This window comes from Cricetulus griseus, chromosome 5, assembly GCF_003668045.3.
Source record: "Cricetulus griseus strain 17A/GY chromosome 5, alternate assembly CriGri-PICRH-1.0, whole genome shotgun sequence".
NCBI classification, from domain to species: Eukaryota; Metazoa; Chordata; class Mammalia; order Rodentia; family Cricetidae; genus Cricetulus; species Cricetulus griseus.
The window spans coordinates 117912770-117930984 of NC_048598.1; the positions used below are offsets into that span (position 1 = coordinate 117912770).

Here is an 18215-nt window from a genome sequence, read left to right on the forward strand (position 1 = left end):
AGTGTTTCATAGATAGGAAGTAAGGTCAGCAGATCTACTATGCAGCATGGGGACCATAGATAATAACATTCTTGCAAAGTGGGAGGCATTTTAGGTGTTTCTACCACCAAAAGTAATCATGAGATTTAGCCATTCTAACCTCTAAACATCATTTGTCTAGAAACACTATTACAAAGATAAAATCAGTTACATTTTTAATTTTTAAATTGTAAGACAAAAATCTCCTGGTGGTGGCGCACGCCTTTGTTCCCAGCACTGGGGAGGCAGAGGCAGGTGGATTTCTAGGAGTTCCAGGCCAGCCTGGTCTACAGAGCAAGTTGCAGGACAGCCAGGGAGGGTTACAGAGATACACCCTGCTTCAAGAAACAAAAACAAACAAACAAACAAACAAACAAAAAAAAACCCAAAAATTGTAGGACAAAGCAATAGAAAAATACTAGTCACAAGAAAAAGTAGAAGTATATTAAGGCACACTAAGTAAACTTCAGAATAAACAGAACAGACAGACAGACAGATAGCATTTTGAGGAACAAAGAATATTTAACAGGGAGAAAGCCTGTTTCTCATGAAGATACAGTTCGATGGTTCCCTCAACAATAGAGTTCGAGAACACAGCAAAATGGACAGAACCAAAAGGAAATGCTGAGTGTCACTAAGGACAGCTGTGAACTTCCAGACAGAATCTCAACAATTGATAGGAGTAAAGATGGCTGAGCTAAAAGCACAGACCCTGTGGCCTGATGCACCTTCTTGAAGCAGCCCATCCAGCCACAGGGCAGACACCCTTTCAACATACACTTTCCATGTGCCACAATGAGCCAGGTGAGAAATCTCAGTAAATTCTAAGACTCAAGTTTTACAAATGATATTCTCTGACCTCAACAGAAGTAAACTGAAAAATCAGTTTTAAAACCAACATACTTCTAAGTAACCCAAAAAGAAAATGAACAGAGAAATGAGAAAATATTTTAAACAGATAAAAACAAAACACAATAATCAAAATGTGTGGGGTGTCACTAAAGAGCAACCTAGTCTGAAATTTATACACTCAATACTTAGTTCAAAACATATTACAGACCTCATGTAAAGGCTACATTAACAAAACTTCCTATTGGAAACATAAGAGAAAAGGGCTTTGCACAGCAGAAAGTGGCAAACATTTCATAGAAAAAAAAATACAAAACAGCCTAAGTTTTAACAAAAGCCATTCTCATAAACATGAACAAACCAGTCACAGACTTGGGGGAAATACTATATAGATACATGTATAGATGCATACATACATGTATATATACATACATCGCCAAGAAAGGACTTGCAGCAAACATATGAAAGTCTTTTGTAACACAGTAATAAAAAAAAGTACCACTGCAGATGATAATACCCAGTATTGTTATCCCTCTTAGAAAATCATTCAACCACAGAGATGCACTAGTCTGCCTAAGCTGAAAAAGCATGGTGACAGTAAGTGATAGTAAGGAGGGGGACCAACTAGAGCTTTTCAACATCTTGGATAAAAATGTAAAAGCACATTACCACTGGCCAATGACTTATCAAACTCTACTCTAGAAATGAAATTTTAAGGGCAAACAAGGCACAGCCCATGGACACTCACAGGGGTTTTCCTCACAACAGCCAAACAATGGGCACACCCGGTCCATGGTAGGAAAATGAATAAAGACACTGTGATAGAATCAAACACAATCAAACAGTTCACAGAAATAAAGAATGGATTATTGCTTCATATGACAATTGGCATGGACCTCAAATATACTGTATATATATAAAAAAGAAGCCAAGTGTAGAAATTACATAGTGTATAACTCCACATGTATAAATGCTCCTGGAAAACAGAGAGTGATAGAATGCTTATCCCCTGACGCCTGAGGCCTGGGATGATGGTGAAGGGTGACTGTCATGGGTCACATGGGACTTATGGAAGTGACTTATGTAATGGTTGTGGAGTAGTTAAATTGGGGTTTAAATTGCCAAAAACCATCATCAAAATGCACACTTACAATTGGGACAATGTATTTGTCTGGAAACTGGGACTGAGTGCTTATCAGAAATGAAATGAGCAATGTATTATTTAGGCACACAGTGGGAACAAATAAGTTTTCAAATCAAGATGATGAAAACCATAAAATTAAGGACAGGGAACTGGTTAGGAGGGAGACAAGGGATTCAAGATAGGGAGGGAGGGCTGGAGAGACCGCCCAGAGGTTAAGAGCCCATATCAGGCAAGCGACTCACAACCGTTTGGAACATTAGTTCCTAAGAATCCAATGTCTCTGGCTCACGAGACCATTTGTAGTCACATGCACACAGTCACATGTATACATGTAATCAAACATAATAAAAATGAATCTTAAAAAAGGGGGGAGGGGAGCTTCAAAACATAGATGAGTTGATTACCATTGATGGCCTTCTTCTTGGATTTGTTAATATTGGTGGTTTGTCTTTTGACCCCCTCTCTGAAGTCTGGGTCTCAAGGAGCCCAGAGAGGCCTCAAACTCACTACCCAGCAGAGGATGACTTTGAACCTCCTGCCTCTACCTCCTGAATCTGGAAATCATAAGCATGCATCATCATGCCTGGTTTGTGGATTAATTAATATTTTAAATAAGGTAAGAAAGGCATCACATTAGAAGCATTAGATTGTGACTCCCAAGTCACAATCAAGCTAATAACTTTAGTAAAAAAAAAAGAAAAAAAGGCAGTCACCTCACCCATATATTTCCCATGTCTCAGATGTAGGAAATATGCGGATAAATCCCCCTCTCCGATCATTCTCTTCCTTTACTCTCCGTAAAACTTTGATCTAGGTAAAGGAAGAAAGAACAGAATAAGATAAAAGAGTACCTGCTTTAAAACTGAAATCCACATGACTATAAGACAAAGGCAGAGTTACAAATGGGAAAAAAAAAAAAAAAAAACACGACAAAAACGTGTGTGGAAAAATCAATGACATTTAGGATGTTTTCTAGGGAGAAATTTCTCCTATCTAGAATCTTTCTCCATTCAGGGAAAGAAATAATTTGTTGTCAATGAGTATTATGAATCCCTCACTAATTTGCACTGAGCCCTGTGTCAACCCACAAAAGCCTAAAATGAAATAATCTTTACCTCCTCCATTGACAGACCAAGCACAGAGCCGCCTAACTTCCCGGGTACCTTCTCCCGGGCTGAGGCCACAAGGTTTTTCATTTCTGCATCACTAGCAGAGAGTGGACGGGAACGCTAAGAGGAAGAAAATGAAAGCAAGGTTGAATGTAGCAAGCTCCATTACCTTTCTCTCACTCCCACCTCAGCACCAGTATTTTTCAGACCTGGAGATGCTCAAACCTCCAGCTCAATTTCTAGAATTAATCACTTAACCCAAAATCCCAGAGAACAGGAAAAAAAAAAAAACAGTGAACTACAAGTTAAGAAGAGAAAGAGCAGAAAACTGCTAAAGAGCAGAAACAAGAAAGACAGCAATGCTGAGGGTCTCCTCGGCGTGCAGCCCGAGTTTTCGTTTTAAGGTATAGACAATATTTCTGGCTATATACCCCTCAGAAATGAGACTGTGTATTTATTCTAGTAGATAATGATGTTCTTTTCAGCACTTTGAGAGGAGAGTTGGGAGACCCGAGACAAGAAACCAAGGAATACGCTTTGCTTTCATGCCACACAAGAAAAGGCTGGGTGCTCTGGGATGCTTTAGAAACTGAAGAGCTCCCTCCCTCTCTTCATCCTTGGCATTAGAAAAGGTCATATTTAGGGGCCCTCCATCTAACAGGATTAGTGCCACCCCATTCACTCTCACAGGCTCTCGCTGGTGTGTGCAAACAGCTGTGCTTTGAGAAGGCAATGGAATGTCAGCCGCTTACAAAGTAAGGCCTCAGAAGGAATTCTACCTTGCTGGAATCTTGGTTTTTTTTGTTTTTGGTTTTTCAAGACAAGTGTAGTCCAGGCTATCCTAGAACTTGATTTGTAAACAAGGTTGGCCTTCAACTCACAGAGATCCCCCTGCCTCTGCCTCCCGAGCACTGGGATTAAAGGTGTGCATCACTACCACCTCACCTGGAATCTTGTTCTTAAACATCCCAGTGTCTAGAACTGTAAGAAATAAATTTTCTGCTAAGTCACCAAGTGACATATTATAATGGTTAATGGTTTTCCCTTTGAACATAGGAAACTATACACTCATCTGTAAAACTAGCAGAGGAATTAAACTAGATTTTTATCATAGGCAAAACTCCATGACAAGGTACCTATATAATGAAAGATTATGAAACCAGCATTTATTTGTCTACTTTTTTACTGTGGCATCCTCAACATCTAGAAAAGTAAATCAATAAATATTCATTTTACAAGTGAGTAGCCATGCTGGGATATAGCCCTAATGTGTTCAGAATTTAAAACTGCAGAAGAATTTTGGGAAGCTCTAGGAATAAAGTGAACAGTAGTATGTACGAGAATCGACCTGAAAACGGAAAGAGTAAAGATTCAGACAGGAACACATCACTTTTCTAAGTCTTTAAAGTGGGAGGATTATCTAATAAAGAAGAACTGAAAGAGTAAAGGAATGACTTGAGGACTCTTCTCATCCCACACTACTTATTGTTTGAGGAAACAAGCAAACAAGCGTATCTACCTGTGCATGTATAGTTGCAATCATAGAGCCACATAAAGCCACTGGCAAAGAATCTTCCAAAATCAAGAAGCCATCCTGTCTGATCCTAAGGGTGCTTTACTATCTACTTTAATGTAGGAGGGAGTTAGCAGATGGAACCCTGAGCCTTTGAGTGTACTAGCAACTTCTCTACTACTGGGGTATACCCCCAGTCCTAAACAGGCTGACTGACCATTGTAGAAGAAGCCAGGCTCCACTGAACCAAGAAGCCAATATTTCTGGTGATGAGTGATGTATACCATCAAGTGCCCAGATAAATTTTAAACTGCCAAATAGTGTCTGGGTAAGAATCTGCCATGAAACATGCACCAGAGCTCTCACATGATTGTGGACACAACTATGGATTTAGAATCCACCCAAAGAAACGATTGTGGATCTCAGCATCACTGAGGAGGAACCAACTGAATATAAAAAGGCCATGGCAAAGGACCATGTACCTGCACTCAAACAGTAAGAAGCAGGTGGTGATTCCAAAATTTTTCTCTCAGCCTAAAGAAGTCTGGCAAAAACCTAACAAAAATGGAGACTCAGAAAAAAAGGTGAATACCCTAAATGATAGCAGAATTGAGGGGAAGAAAATATGAGACAAGAGTAAATATAAATAATAAGAATCTATGATTTTATATACGAAGTTAGGAACTTAACAGTAAAAGGAAGCTAGAAATAGTTCAGCTCACATGTGCTGTGACTGGCTATCGAGAAAATAAAAGGTCTTTGAATTTTACAGACGTATGAGAAAATGTAATACACTATTTATTCTAAATTTAATTTCCAGCCAGGGAGTTATTGCCAAAATATAATAAATACAATATATGGCAAAATTGGAAAGGGTTAAAAATGTAACTAGAGCATCATTTAAATGACAACAAATCAAAGAGTATCAATGAAACATTATTTAGAGCCTTTAATGTCTGGAAAGTCAATAAATGAATAAATAAAACACCTGTGCAAAACATAATTATGAGTGTATGAACATGAAAGTAATACTAGATATTGATGATGGGTGCAAATAACCTGAAGAGGACTTACAAGTGTGAAGGAAACGAGGCCTTCAGGTTATAAACCACACAGAGACACTAGCCTAAATATTCTGCTGTTGTATTATACTTTCTTTCTCACAAGAATTTCACACATGCATGTATTCGGCAGATGCGGGCCCTGAGTCCCAGAGTTTCAAGAACCTCCCTGAGGTCTAGCAGCTAGGTATTGGCAGGGATTGAGCTTGAATCCAGATCCCTCTCATTCTAAAGTTCACCTGCTGTCCATAGTACCATCACAACCATACAGTTCATTTTCCAGACATTCAAGGGAGGAAATAATGCAGATGGAGGTAACAGAGTGAAAAGAAAAGGCACAAAGCAAACAATACGAGAGACTTCAAAACCTGACAGCCACAGAGAAGGTCTGCAGGCTCAGAAATGCCTTCTCTTTCCTCCCGTTCTTGATCTTACCTTACCTTTGATAGGAAATTAGGGAAGACATGTAGGGCTTCATTTCCAGAAAAATGGTGGCAAAAGAGGTAAAATTAAGGAACATATTTATAAAGCTGGCTCGATAAAGCCAGGAAGGCTTTGTATCATGTAGACAAGTTTAGATATATAACTAAAGAGCGGCCTTGCTGAGGAAAAAGAAAAGAAAGAAAGAAAAGGATCCTAAGTAACACAAGCAGTACAGCCACATGTATAGGAATTGAAAATGACACAGGAAAATTAAGATTAGAATTATACACAAAGACACTGAGAACAAACCAGCAGGCCATGCAATGATCTCAATGCTCTTGTCATATGGATTTGTTCAAGGGCTATTTAGAATGTAGGCCCTTTGGTTGGATGTTTGGTTTTGACTTTTATTATGGACAGAAAATAATATTTAGGTAATTACTAAATATGAAACATTACATTCTGCAGAGGTTTGACTTCTACCATCATTGTCACCAAATACACATTGCAGAAGCATATGGAGCAGTTACCAAACACACCACTAGACACCCTGAGGACTTTTCTTTGCCACATAAATTACTTTTTTGGGAGCAGGAGTTGAGGAAGCTGCCATTCAGGCCTCCACCTTACCACTACCTGGACCAGAGAAGACAACTGTTAGGATAAGTACACAGAGCTTCCTGCAGAGCATCAGTTGGGATGACCTGAGCCTCCAACCAAGAGCCAAGGGGTGACCTCCAACATAACCCACAGCAGCAAAACCTGAACAGCACACAAGAAAGTGGCAGCCAATTCAAAATTCCTCGTAGGGACAGTAAAGGAGCAAAGGTTGATCATGTCAGAAAAACATGCCTTATTTTAAAAGTCTCATTTAATTACCACAGGTTTCTAAATTCAGTTGCAAATCACTACACATCTCAAGTACCATCTGTGAAAAAAAATGCAAATAAGGCCAACACTCAATGTAGAGAGTGCGAACACGAAGCAGCTGGAGTAGTATGCTTCCTAAGACACTTGAACCAGATAAAATTCCTTTGTGAATTTTAATATTTTCATTCCAGAATATTTTGGGCAAAATGGATAAACTCTGTTCATCATTTCAAACCAACTGCCTTTACCACAACATAGTCACCCTAGGGAACTGAAGGCCCTGAGATACTGCATCCTCTGTTCTCATGGTCTATAACCAAAAGGACACTGGTACATTTCTTTCCATGCATTCTATTTTGTGTTTTCAATTATCAAAGGTACAATATATGCATACCAAGAGCCCAAAGCTAAAAGGCGCTCTGTTTGAGAAATGGGAATTAAATTTGAGTCAAGTCTCCAAATGACCCAGAACTTACCTGTGTGAATTCTAATGACTGAATCTATGCAGATACTTGATGTTATAAGAGATTAAAAATGGAATAAAACCGTACCTCCTCCTAAAAGGCCTATGGTTCTCCATTTCCTGCATCTAAGACATTGGAAAGCACAGGGCACATGCAAGACACCTGCCCCTGGTTGAAAAGTGAGAGTAAGTATTTCTCTTCAGTACTGTTATCTTGCTATTCTTTGTGTTCAACTTCTCACTACTGTTAGACACTGAAGACCCTGAGTGAACTAGCCTGCCTGACAACCCTGTTTCATACAGTGCACAGAGCTCCTGTATAGGTATTTCTGTATCTATCCCCAAGGCTGCTTATAAATGGCATCATGGACTGCCCACCAGTAAGCAGAACAAATAGTGGGTACATTCCTGATGATCAGCAAAGAATTGCCAATGCAACAGGCAAGTTAAGAAACAAGAGTCCACTCTACAGGATTGGAATACTGCTACCCCTCAAAGAAAAGCCTGGAAGAAATCATATCAAAACTGTGAGAAACATTCACAGCTCTAAGTGTGCAGCTCTATCCGGGGATGCTTGCAGAGAACAATTAGCACAGGAATGCGACTGCTGAAGTTCCCCCACTATACCTAGGTTAATAATTCTCTACCTTTTCTTACTAAAATGACAGAAATCCCTTTGATCTGTGATGATGCTCTTGAGCAAGTATGACACTGATGTCTGGTTGTATTTCTAATCTGAGACAATACCTCTTACAATACAGTACACCACGTTCCACAGCACAGCACCACCCAGGGCATCATCCCAGAGCAGGGCTCACAGCAGGGCAGCCATGGACCCACTCCAGCTCAAAGACACGCTAGTTTTGGCTTGTAGTGCTTTAGCTTTGTTTTGAATGAGTTAACTGTCCACATTAAAAATAAACAAACAAAACAAAAAAAAATCATTTCTGATTTCTCTTGACAACAGGAGGCTCTTAGCCCTGTTGGCTCATGCTGGAACATGGAAGTGATCAGCTAGACCACATTCGTAGGTCTGCTAACCCTTTGATGGGAGGCCTCCTCTCTTCAGTTAGCCGGATGCATCGCTGTGTTGTAGCTGCCTACTCTTCCTTCTCCACATTACTGGCCTGCAGGTCTGAGAAGTATCTGACTGTGAAAAGCTTGTCAGTGTGAAGGGATCTGACATAGCACCACTCTCAATGAGATCTGTGAGCAGACGGAGGAGGAGGAAGAATGGAAGGATGAAGTGAAGGAAAAAGAGTGATGAAAAGGACGGGGGGGGGGGGGGCAAAGGGAGAGAGGGAGAGGGAGAGAAGGAGAAGCCACTAATAGTACTTACAGTATAGAGAGAAGCATAGGACAAGCACAGGACACTAGAGGTCCTTAAAGAAAGGCTGGATTATAAAAACAAAGTCACTCCAAAGCTTGAGTAGGCCAGGGAGTCAAGTGAGATGGGCAGAGAGGAGAGAGGCAGAGCTTCATTTAATGAGAAACCCTAAGTGGCAGGACTCGAGCATGCAGACAGATGGCACAACTGAATGAGCAGACCAAAACCAGAGTGCACAGAGACCAGAGCAGTATCTGACCAAATGATGCTTCTGACTCACCAGCTTCTTTGTGTATTTATATTGGCTGTGATTGGAGCTCATGACCACTGAGGGCCCCTTCCAAGAGGATAGAGGACACAATGTTTCAATGGATCATCTTTACAAAACTCATCTGAAGATAAGAGTTTGGAAGAGAATGTTCTGCCTTTTCAACTCCCTTCCTTCTTTCTTCCAAACTCACCATTTCTCCCCGCAGATTGAAGTGCCCATAAACAGAGCAGAGTGGGGCCTGCTACGTCTTCAGTTTCCTCACTCCATCACTGCCATGCCCCAAGCAAGCCGTCTCTGGACTTCATGCTCCTCAATTTGCTTACCTGAGGTTTCTGAAAAGGGTTCCGCCTGGAAGACTCAAAGGTGGGATAAATTGACCGGTTGGATATCCGCTGGGCAGGATCTTGGCACACAAATCCTGGGTGGGAAATGAGCAGTATTAGGAGATACCCTTTTCTAAGAAGTCAGCCTGTTTGGTTTGGTTCAAGTAAGTACCTTTAAACTCATGCTAACAAGGGAAGTAGACTGAGGAGCTGACTAGAATCCCGAGACAGGGACATGCTTTGATAAGTCTCAAACAAATGATACAAGTCATCTTTATGAAACACATGACTGTTCATAAAAGAAAAGACTGTTGGTTGATTTTTTTGTTGTTGTTTTTAAGTAGCTTTCTGGATGACGACTAGAGGAAAAAGAGTTTTTACCAGAAGAATCCAATAGCAAGTGTACTATCATGTCCTGTTATAACCTGTTGGGAAGACAGAAGATGGCCTACTTATAATTTCTGCAATGGGCTTTATGCTTATCTACAGGTTAAAAATGCACTTTGTTGCCAGGTGTGGTGGTGCACGCCTTTAATTCTGGCACTTGAAAGGCAGAGGCAGGTGGATCTAGTGAGTTCAAGGCCAAGTTGGTCTACAGAGTGAGTGCCAGGATAGGCTCCAAAGCTACACAGAGAAAGCCTGCCTCAAAAAACAAAACCAAAATGTTTTGTTATATCTGTTTTTCTAGAAAAAGAATATATAATTAGCATTTTTGTACTTATAATCTTATTATTATTTTATTATTGTTATTATTTTGGTTTTTCAAAATGGGGTTAATCTGTGTAGCCTTCTAGATGTCCTAGAACTCACTTTGTAGACCAGGCAGGCCTCGAACTCGAGATTCCCCTGCCTCTGCCTCCTGAGTTCTAGGGTTAAAGGTGTGCACCACCACTACCTAGCTCTAATTAATTATTTTAATATTCAACTGTAAAGTAATTATCCTAGGTCATGATTCTCAAGAAGGAAAATAGGGATTTTGGCATAAATCATAGATTACATGGTTTTTATATTATTGGTAAATTGTATGAATCACTGTAAAAATAAGAGGTTTTTTTTCTTTCAAATATTTTCTAAGAAAAAAAAAGAAACATAATTTCTACTAGTTTCATTTCCTTCCTAAAAGAACTAGATTCTCAACCAAAAAAGAAAATGCTACAATCCACATGCCCAGAGAGGCTAGGTAACAAGGAAAGCTCAGAGGAGGACACTAGGACCTCACTAGGAAGGAGAAACAGAAGAGATTTTGTGGTGGGCTGTGGGTGGGTGGGGATGGGAACACCAGTGAGCAGGCAAAGGGGGCTGGGGGGGGAGAGCACTGAAAAAGATAACTGGAAAGGGGGAGGGGGTGGGGGTAATTTGGGGGCCAGGTAGAAAACCGGTGCAAGGAAAATTCCCAGGAATCTACAAGGATGACCCCCAGCTAAGACTCCTAGCAATAGTGGATATATAGCCTGAACTGGTCATGTCCTGTGACCAGGCAAGACTTGCAGTGGAGGGACTGGGACACCAACCCAGCCACTTAACCTTCAACTTACAATATATTCTGTCTACGAGATGTGCTGGGATGTAAGGGTAGCCAACCAATGACTGGTTCAGTCTGAGACCCATGCCATGGGTCTCAGTAAGCCCACCCCTGACACTGCCTGGAGCACTAGGACCCAGAGGCTAAATAGCACAGAGACCTAGGATAGAACCAAACACCACTGGAGGAAAAAAAAATTGTCAATGTAATGATGCCTGATGATGTTCTGCTATACTCATAGATTGGTACCTAGCCAACTGTCATCAGAGAGGCTTCATCCAGCATCTGACAGAAACAGATGCAGAGACCCACAGCCAAACATTAGCCAGAGCTTGTGGAATCCTGCTGAAGAGAGGGAAGAAGGTTTGTAGGAGACAGAGGGGTCAAGGACATTATGAGAAAAACCTACATAATCAATCAGCCTGTGTTCATAGGAGCTCACAGAGTCTAAACTGACAACAAGGGAGCTTGCATGGGAATGACCTAGACCCTTGGCATATATGGGACAGTTATGCAGCTTTATCTTCTTGTGGGATTCCTAACAGTGGGAGCAGAGGCTGTCTCTGACTCTTTTGCTGCCTTTTGGAACCCTATTCTTCATATTAGGTTGCCTTGCCCAGCCTTAATACACAGAGAGGTGCTTAGTCTTACTGCAACTTGATATGCCATCTTTGTTGATATCCATGGGAGACCTGCTCTTTTCTGAACAGAATCAGAGAAGAGTGGATTGGGGTGGGGGTGGGGGTTGCAAAGGGGAGATGGGGGGAGGAATTAGAAGGAGAGGAGGGAAGAAACTGTAATTGAAAAAGAATGAAAGAGAAAAGAAAGAAAGAAAAGAAGAGAAAAGAAAGGAAGGAAAAGAAAAGAGAAAGGAGTCGCTAAGTTTTATAGCATCTGCTGGTACAAGTACTAGTTCACATCAAATGGATTTCATTGTGTCTTTTTGGAGAAATTTTAAAACCCAATAATAAATCCACGTCATACCCACCTGACTGCCCATCTCCATTTCAAAGTTCTGGCTTATCTACTTAAAATGGGATTTCTTCCTCAGGCTTCTTTGGCTATAATACTGCAGAAGGGATCATGTTGAAGCCAGCAGAGAGTGTCTAAGAGAAATACAGAGACTGTCTAGGAGAAATACAGCCGATCTCCTTTGTAATAGGGCTTCTTCAGTGGGTTTCACTTTCCCAGCTCGGAGAAAAATATACTCTCTGCAGATCTTTGCTTAATTCTCTGCCTCAGCTCATAATTCCCAGGCCCCAGGTCTCAGCCTTAGTTGTGGTTCAGCCTCGGGACAGGATGGAGCCAGGGGGAGTAGAAACATATAAACACTTCCCTGAAAATATAATTTTTTAGTACAAAACATTCAGCATGGCTTAGGAACTGCCAGTTGGCAATACCTACAGAGCCTGGCAAATGGAAGGTCTGGTTAATTTTTTGTGAGTCCAGTTCAGAGCACACTGCTACTTACCTACAACAGTGAACATATCCGAGATCATACTGGCTTTAATCTTGAGGTCCAGGGGTGCATCACTAAAAGAACAGAAAGAAAGGAACAATTGATCACTTTGTAAGTTAACCAAAGAGCTGCCTCGTCATGGGTCCCAGTACAGCAAAGTTCCCAAATATCAGAGAAGCAGCATACATAGCACATCAAATCCGAAGGCAAGGGGAGAGTAATTTCGGTGGAAAATAACAGATTACAAGCCTTGTGCTAAACTCATCCTCTGTAAGGCAGGCCTAGCACCAACATGTTGATTCCTTCACATGGGATCTTTTACACCAGATCTTGTGCAATTCAGTTTTGAGCAAGCCAGGGATATTGCTTCATTATCACTGTGGGGTTCAGAGGCTCCGACTGTCAGTATACTCATACTTTTATGAGGGCCCTTTATTCAAACTATGTCATAATGCTTCATCGTTCACTTAGCATTCACGTGCAAGACATGACATTATGGCCACGTTGGTACTTTTTGGAAGTCTTCATTTTCTGTGCTAATTCATTCTCCTTAGGCTTGTAAATAGGGCAAGAAGATACAAGCAAGCCCTACCAACATCTACCGTGAGAGGAAGCAGGAACCCACTAGAACAGTGAAATAGTACGGAGCAAAACAAGAGGCCTTACTGTGGAGAGGACTACCCTGGAGCTTCAGTCCTTCACCCGACCCCCCCCAACCCCCCGCCCCCCCCGACCCCACTGTGTTCCTCTGGGAGCATAACATCGGCTCCTATACTTCACTGGGAAATGTGTAAAGGGTTGATTTGACAAAGTGCAGCATTAACAACTGAAGCTGCTGCCCAGCTGCACACCTCACACCTGAGGTGAGCCAAATCCCCACTCCACCAAGTAGTCAACATGTCTTTAGTTGATGACTTGGCACTCTGCCAACCTCTCATCCTTAAGAGCTCAGCAGCTGGGTGGTCTCTGGCAGAGACCTCTAGGGTTTTCTGTTTAGAGAAGCACATAGCTAGTAGAAATTCTGTCGCTGCAGATGTAAGCAGGGTCTTCTTGGTACTGAAAAAAGATACTTCTTCCCTTCTAAATAACAGGTTTTATTTTATTTTCGTAAACCTAAGGTAGTCAAATGTTTTAGACGGTCACCTTGGGTGGACACCAGGCCACAGAACTGACCAAAAAGCCCACTCTGTGGGGCTTTGGCCCAACTTTACACTGCTCTAGTACATGCAGACTCCCTGGGAAGTCTGTGGCAGTAAAGGCAGCATACCACCTGAGGGTATTTCTGTGGCGTTAGCAGAGAGCCTACAAAGATAGGGGGCGGGGTGGCAACAAAAAAGGATAAATCTGTAACTAAAGAGTCTGACTACAGCAAGATGTTCTGTTGAGGGATAGTCATGATTTCAATGGTAAAGTCTACATCTTCCCCAACAATAATTTCTTTAGGAACGTGGCTTCGATGAAGAAATAGTTGCTTTTGTTTTTGTTTTTATTTTTTAATTTAGGTCTGCTCAGGCTGTTATCAGATCAGAGGACGAAAATTCTGAGATGGTATTATTAGTATAGGGGATAATGAGGAAATTAAGCTGTTATGATTTTCATATTCATATTTTCTAATGAGTAGTGCATTTTGCTCATACTGTTTGCAGTTTGGGATATCTGTCAGCATGTTTTCTCAAGACTATTGCTCTTTCCAATGTAATGAAGTAACTTATTATTCATGTTTCAAGTGGTTTAGTAATACAAATAGGATGAAATAACAGACACAGTCTTATCTTAGCATTTTAAAATAAATGTTAAAAGTCAAAATAAGAATGATCCTTAAGAAGCTAAATAAATGGCAAACATGTATTGCAAACTGGCAGGGAAACCGATTCCCACAGGGGTTTGATAACAAACCATAAACCACTTTATTTTTAAAAGTCTAACCATCACTGTGTACCCCAAAGGAAATAATATCCCTCCCCCCCAAAAAAAAAACACATTTTAGTGTCATGTACAGATTTGCCTTGTTTTTCATTGACAGACTGACTTACCAGGCCAAAGAAGGGGAGAGATTCACTTCCAACAACCATGGCTTCAGAGTATTATCTATGAGTACATCAAAGCCATACAGTTCTGGAAATACAACACAACAGGCAAGATCACTTTCCATGCACATAAAGGCATTCAATCCCATCCGTGGCCTAGAACCTCACTGAGTGTAAGCAGTAAGCACAGACCCTCTCCAGTTCAAGAAAAGCTAGTCTCCTCAAGTTCAAGGGTAGCTACAAGGAACACAAAGTATTCCAACACACTATTACTGTTCCTGAGTTCTATCTACACAGTGAGACAACACACGATCCCACTGTGCTGAAGGATGGGAGGCAAGAGAAGGAATGAAGCAAGACCACCTGTTAGGAAGGCCACGCTGGGCTTACTCGGTGCTGGCCTCCTCTACCCGCCACTCTCTGAGAACTCAAGCACCCACGGCAAACACAGTTCCTTCACCCATCTCAACTTTCAGATGGTGCTCCTTCGGTCCAGCTCAGAAGACATCCAAATGAAAGGGGTACTTATTCTTTCCCTTCTCCTACAGTTTCAATTTCTTTCTGAACAGAGAAGTAAAACATTTGGCCTGAGAGACAGGTGGTGAAGCAGGCTGTGACAGCTATTTTATACCAGTAGTACTATTCAAGGAAAGGAACGAGCCAAAGACCAAGTTTCCATGGATTCTGAATTCTTTGTTGATTCTCTTCCTCTACCTCCCAACTATGGCAAGAAGCAAGGTAGCACCTACCAGGCACCTCTTCTCCTAGAATCCCTGCTTTTACTTAAAGAATTCAGAGATGCGAGGCTAACTTGGAGCCCTTCAGGCATTATTGGTGAGATCCGCACAACAGGAGCAACAATGGCACACAGCCCTTGGTTCATACATTTTAAACACACAGACATTCAGAAGTCCCACTCCCTTCTAATATCATACCCAGTGTCACTCAAACAAATCATCATCTACGTCTCTTCTCCAAGAGAAAAACTGCTACTTCAGAGCTCACACACAAAGAAAACAAGCATTCATAGACATAAATTTCCCTGTTTCAAGGAGGATTTTTTTCACTCCTTAATGTTTTGAAAAACTAGAAACATATATCACAAAGATCTAACGCTGTATGTAAGGCAGCACCACGAAGCCTAGGACAGGCTCTAACGACGTCATACAGTGGCTTGGGGATGGCACTTCAGTGTAAGATACATCCTTCAGACTCCCTTTCTCTTTTCAATAGTCACTGTCAGTAACTGGAGATTCACACAGGCTATAGCCTATTATACCTTCAACATCAAACAGGCATTCTTTTCTGTTTGCTCGAAACAGGTCTTGTTGTGGATGTAACGCAGACAAACCTCTAACTGATGATCCTCCTGCTTCAGCGCCCAGGTATACACCCCCACACTCAGCTAGATCTGGATATGCTAGTGTTTTCATGAATATGTCTGGTTCCATAGTAACTATTTATATAGGACTCCATTTAATTTGCAAAACTAAAAAATAATAAAGGTTTGGAGCATCATACATTTCCATAACTATATAAATCTTTAAGACATAAGGAAAAGGAAGCTCCTTCAGTTGCTCCTTTGCCAGCAAATTCATACTTTTACAGATGTTGCCGTCTTCTCAATGGCTTGCCTAGTCTTCAGTAACAACAACAATCTAATTCTCGCTTTAATCTGAGAAAAAGATTTTTGTCATGAAGCTCTAAATAAGAAATTTTAAAAGGAAAAAACCTTAGCAGGTATGTTGGCATACATCCGACAGGAGGACTGTGAATTGAATGTGACTTTGGGTTGCACATCAAGATAAAATAACAGGAGGAGGGGGAGGGAGGGAGGGAGGGAGGGAGGGAGGGAGGGAGGGAGAAAACAATGTATGATCTAGACTTGCTGTAGCATTACATAAGCAAGACACAATATCTCATACAAGAAAATATTCCTTTCAGTTTTTAAGAGCAGAAGCAAGGATTCAACTATTTCCCAATGTAATACTTAATAACAGCATGAAGAACATGTTGACAATAAGAACTGATGCATATATTGATACGATATGTAGAAAGAACCAGCAAAGGAAGCCCAGTGTGAGGCGGATCAAGCATCAAGGAAAGCCACTATTTTAACACTCGGCAATCACACTTAATCATTTCACTGAATCAAAGGCAAATTCTAAGAGCTCACATTAAGCTGAAAGTCTGAAAAAAAATATTCTGGGAAAAGAAAAACATATCTTAAAGTGAGAAAATCACTTTCACAGCACTAAAATAAACTTACCCCTGTAGTAAAAAGCTGCTGAGGATGCCAAGCTCTAGGGTTAACCAAGCCTCAATCTAACTACACTTAGACCAGATTTGAACCTACAAACTGTGAGAATGGGGAAAGAAATGCATATTGCTATGTGAAAGCATGGCACAGAGTGCCAGATACTACTCACCTTCATAAGACTGGGCTCAGTGGTAGGGAGTGGGGGTGGGGGTGAAAAAGAAAGCATGCATTTCAGATCAAATTCTTGATCAGCTCAACAAAAATACTGATGTCCTCTACCTTTCTCTTTAATCTAGTCAATCATTTCTACTCTCTTAAGAGGAATAATTTACACATGATGAGATAGATGAATCTTAAAGATACAGTTGATGAATCTTGGATATGGTTACATCTATATAACCCTCACTCCTATCAGGGGACACACAGAACACTTCCATCACCCCGGAAGACCCCTCAAGCCTCTTCCTGGTACATAACTTGCTCCTGCCTCATCTCTGACAACCATTACTCTTAATTCTTTACACCATCAATTCTATTCTAGAATTTCATATAAATGGACATCATATATACTCAAGTCTAACTTCTTGTATTATACTTGCCATGTTTTCTGAGGTCCATCTACCAGTAATTCCTTTTAAGGTATCGATACTGAGGTACAAGTTATTTGTAATAAAATTCACCCCTTTGGAAGGAACAATGTGATGAATCTTGAAAAGTGTATGGTGGCTGTTAAACCTGACCTCAATCACAGTACAGAAGACTTATTACAGATGCACCTTGTGCCTCTTTGAAGTCAATCCTCACCTGCCTCATCTTCCAACAACCACCAATGGGATTCTTTCTACTTTTTTTTCCCTTTTCCCAGAAAGTCAAAAGTGAAATATGTAGTCTGTAGTCTTCTTAGAGCACTTTCTTCCATGTGGTATTGTCTTGTGAAACTTACCTATTCTTACATGTATCAAAAGTGTAGCTCATTCCTTTTAACTCCAAAGTAGTATTCCATAATATGGACATACCACATTTTATCCATTTAACAGCTGATAGGTATTTCAGTTGTTTCCAATGTTGGGCCATTATGAGTAAAGTATCAACATTTGTGAGCAGGAATTATGTGGACATAAAGTTTCATTTCTCCTGAATAAATACCTACAAGCGGAAACACCTGGTCACATGGTAACTGTATACTATCCTATGTACCTCTTACCTCCTGAGCCATTTTCCTAGCTGCCAATGAGAAGAGAGGGAAAAAGTGAGCTTCTGTCTAGGAGATGCTATCTAGAAGAGGAAAAAGGGCCAGCTCCTGTCTTCTAACATTCTATAGTCTGCACATCATACCCCGTCTGTGAGGGTGTATTTTCCTGGTTCCCCTAAGCAAACTGGTGGTAACATTTGCATATTCCAACTGTATTATAGTTACTCCACTATGTAAACTCTCTTTTTGCATTTCATATCTGTGTATCTCCCTCACTGGAGGGCAAGTGCCACATCTCATTTATCATTTTAGATCAAGTGTGCTAGGTGGTTTGCCAACTTATCAAAAGCTAAAGTCATTTTGGAAGACTGAATCTCAATTTAG

At 40.9% G+C, this 18215-nt stretch overlaps 1 protein-coding gene across 19 annotated transcripts in view; it reads right to left on the reverse strand.

Annotated features, from left to right (window-relative positions):
- Ttll5 (tubulin tyrosine ligase like 5) overlaps window positions 1-18215 on the reverse strand; it is a 237788-nt gene that overhangs the window by 160435 nt on the left and 59138 nt on the right. For 17 of the 19 annotated variants that reach the window (XM_027418555.2, XM_027418564.2, XM_027418563.2 and 14 more), the window contains 5 exons: window positions 14386-14467; window positions 12365-12426; window positions 9372-9466; window positions 3127-3240; window positions 2730-2821 (listed from right to left, as the gene is read on the reverse strand). In XM_027418555.2, coding sequence (XP_027274356.1) covers window positions 2730-2821; window positions 3127-3240; window positions 9372-9466; window positions 12365-12426; window positions 14386-14467 — 445 coding nt within the window. Of the gene's footprint in view, window positions 1-2724; window positions 2822-3126; window positions 3241-9371; window positions 9467-12364; window positions 12427-14385; window positions 14468-18215 lie in introns of those variants that run through there. The other 2 variants (XM_035444825.1, XM_027418568.2) reach the window with 2 other exon arrangements.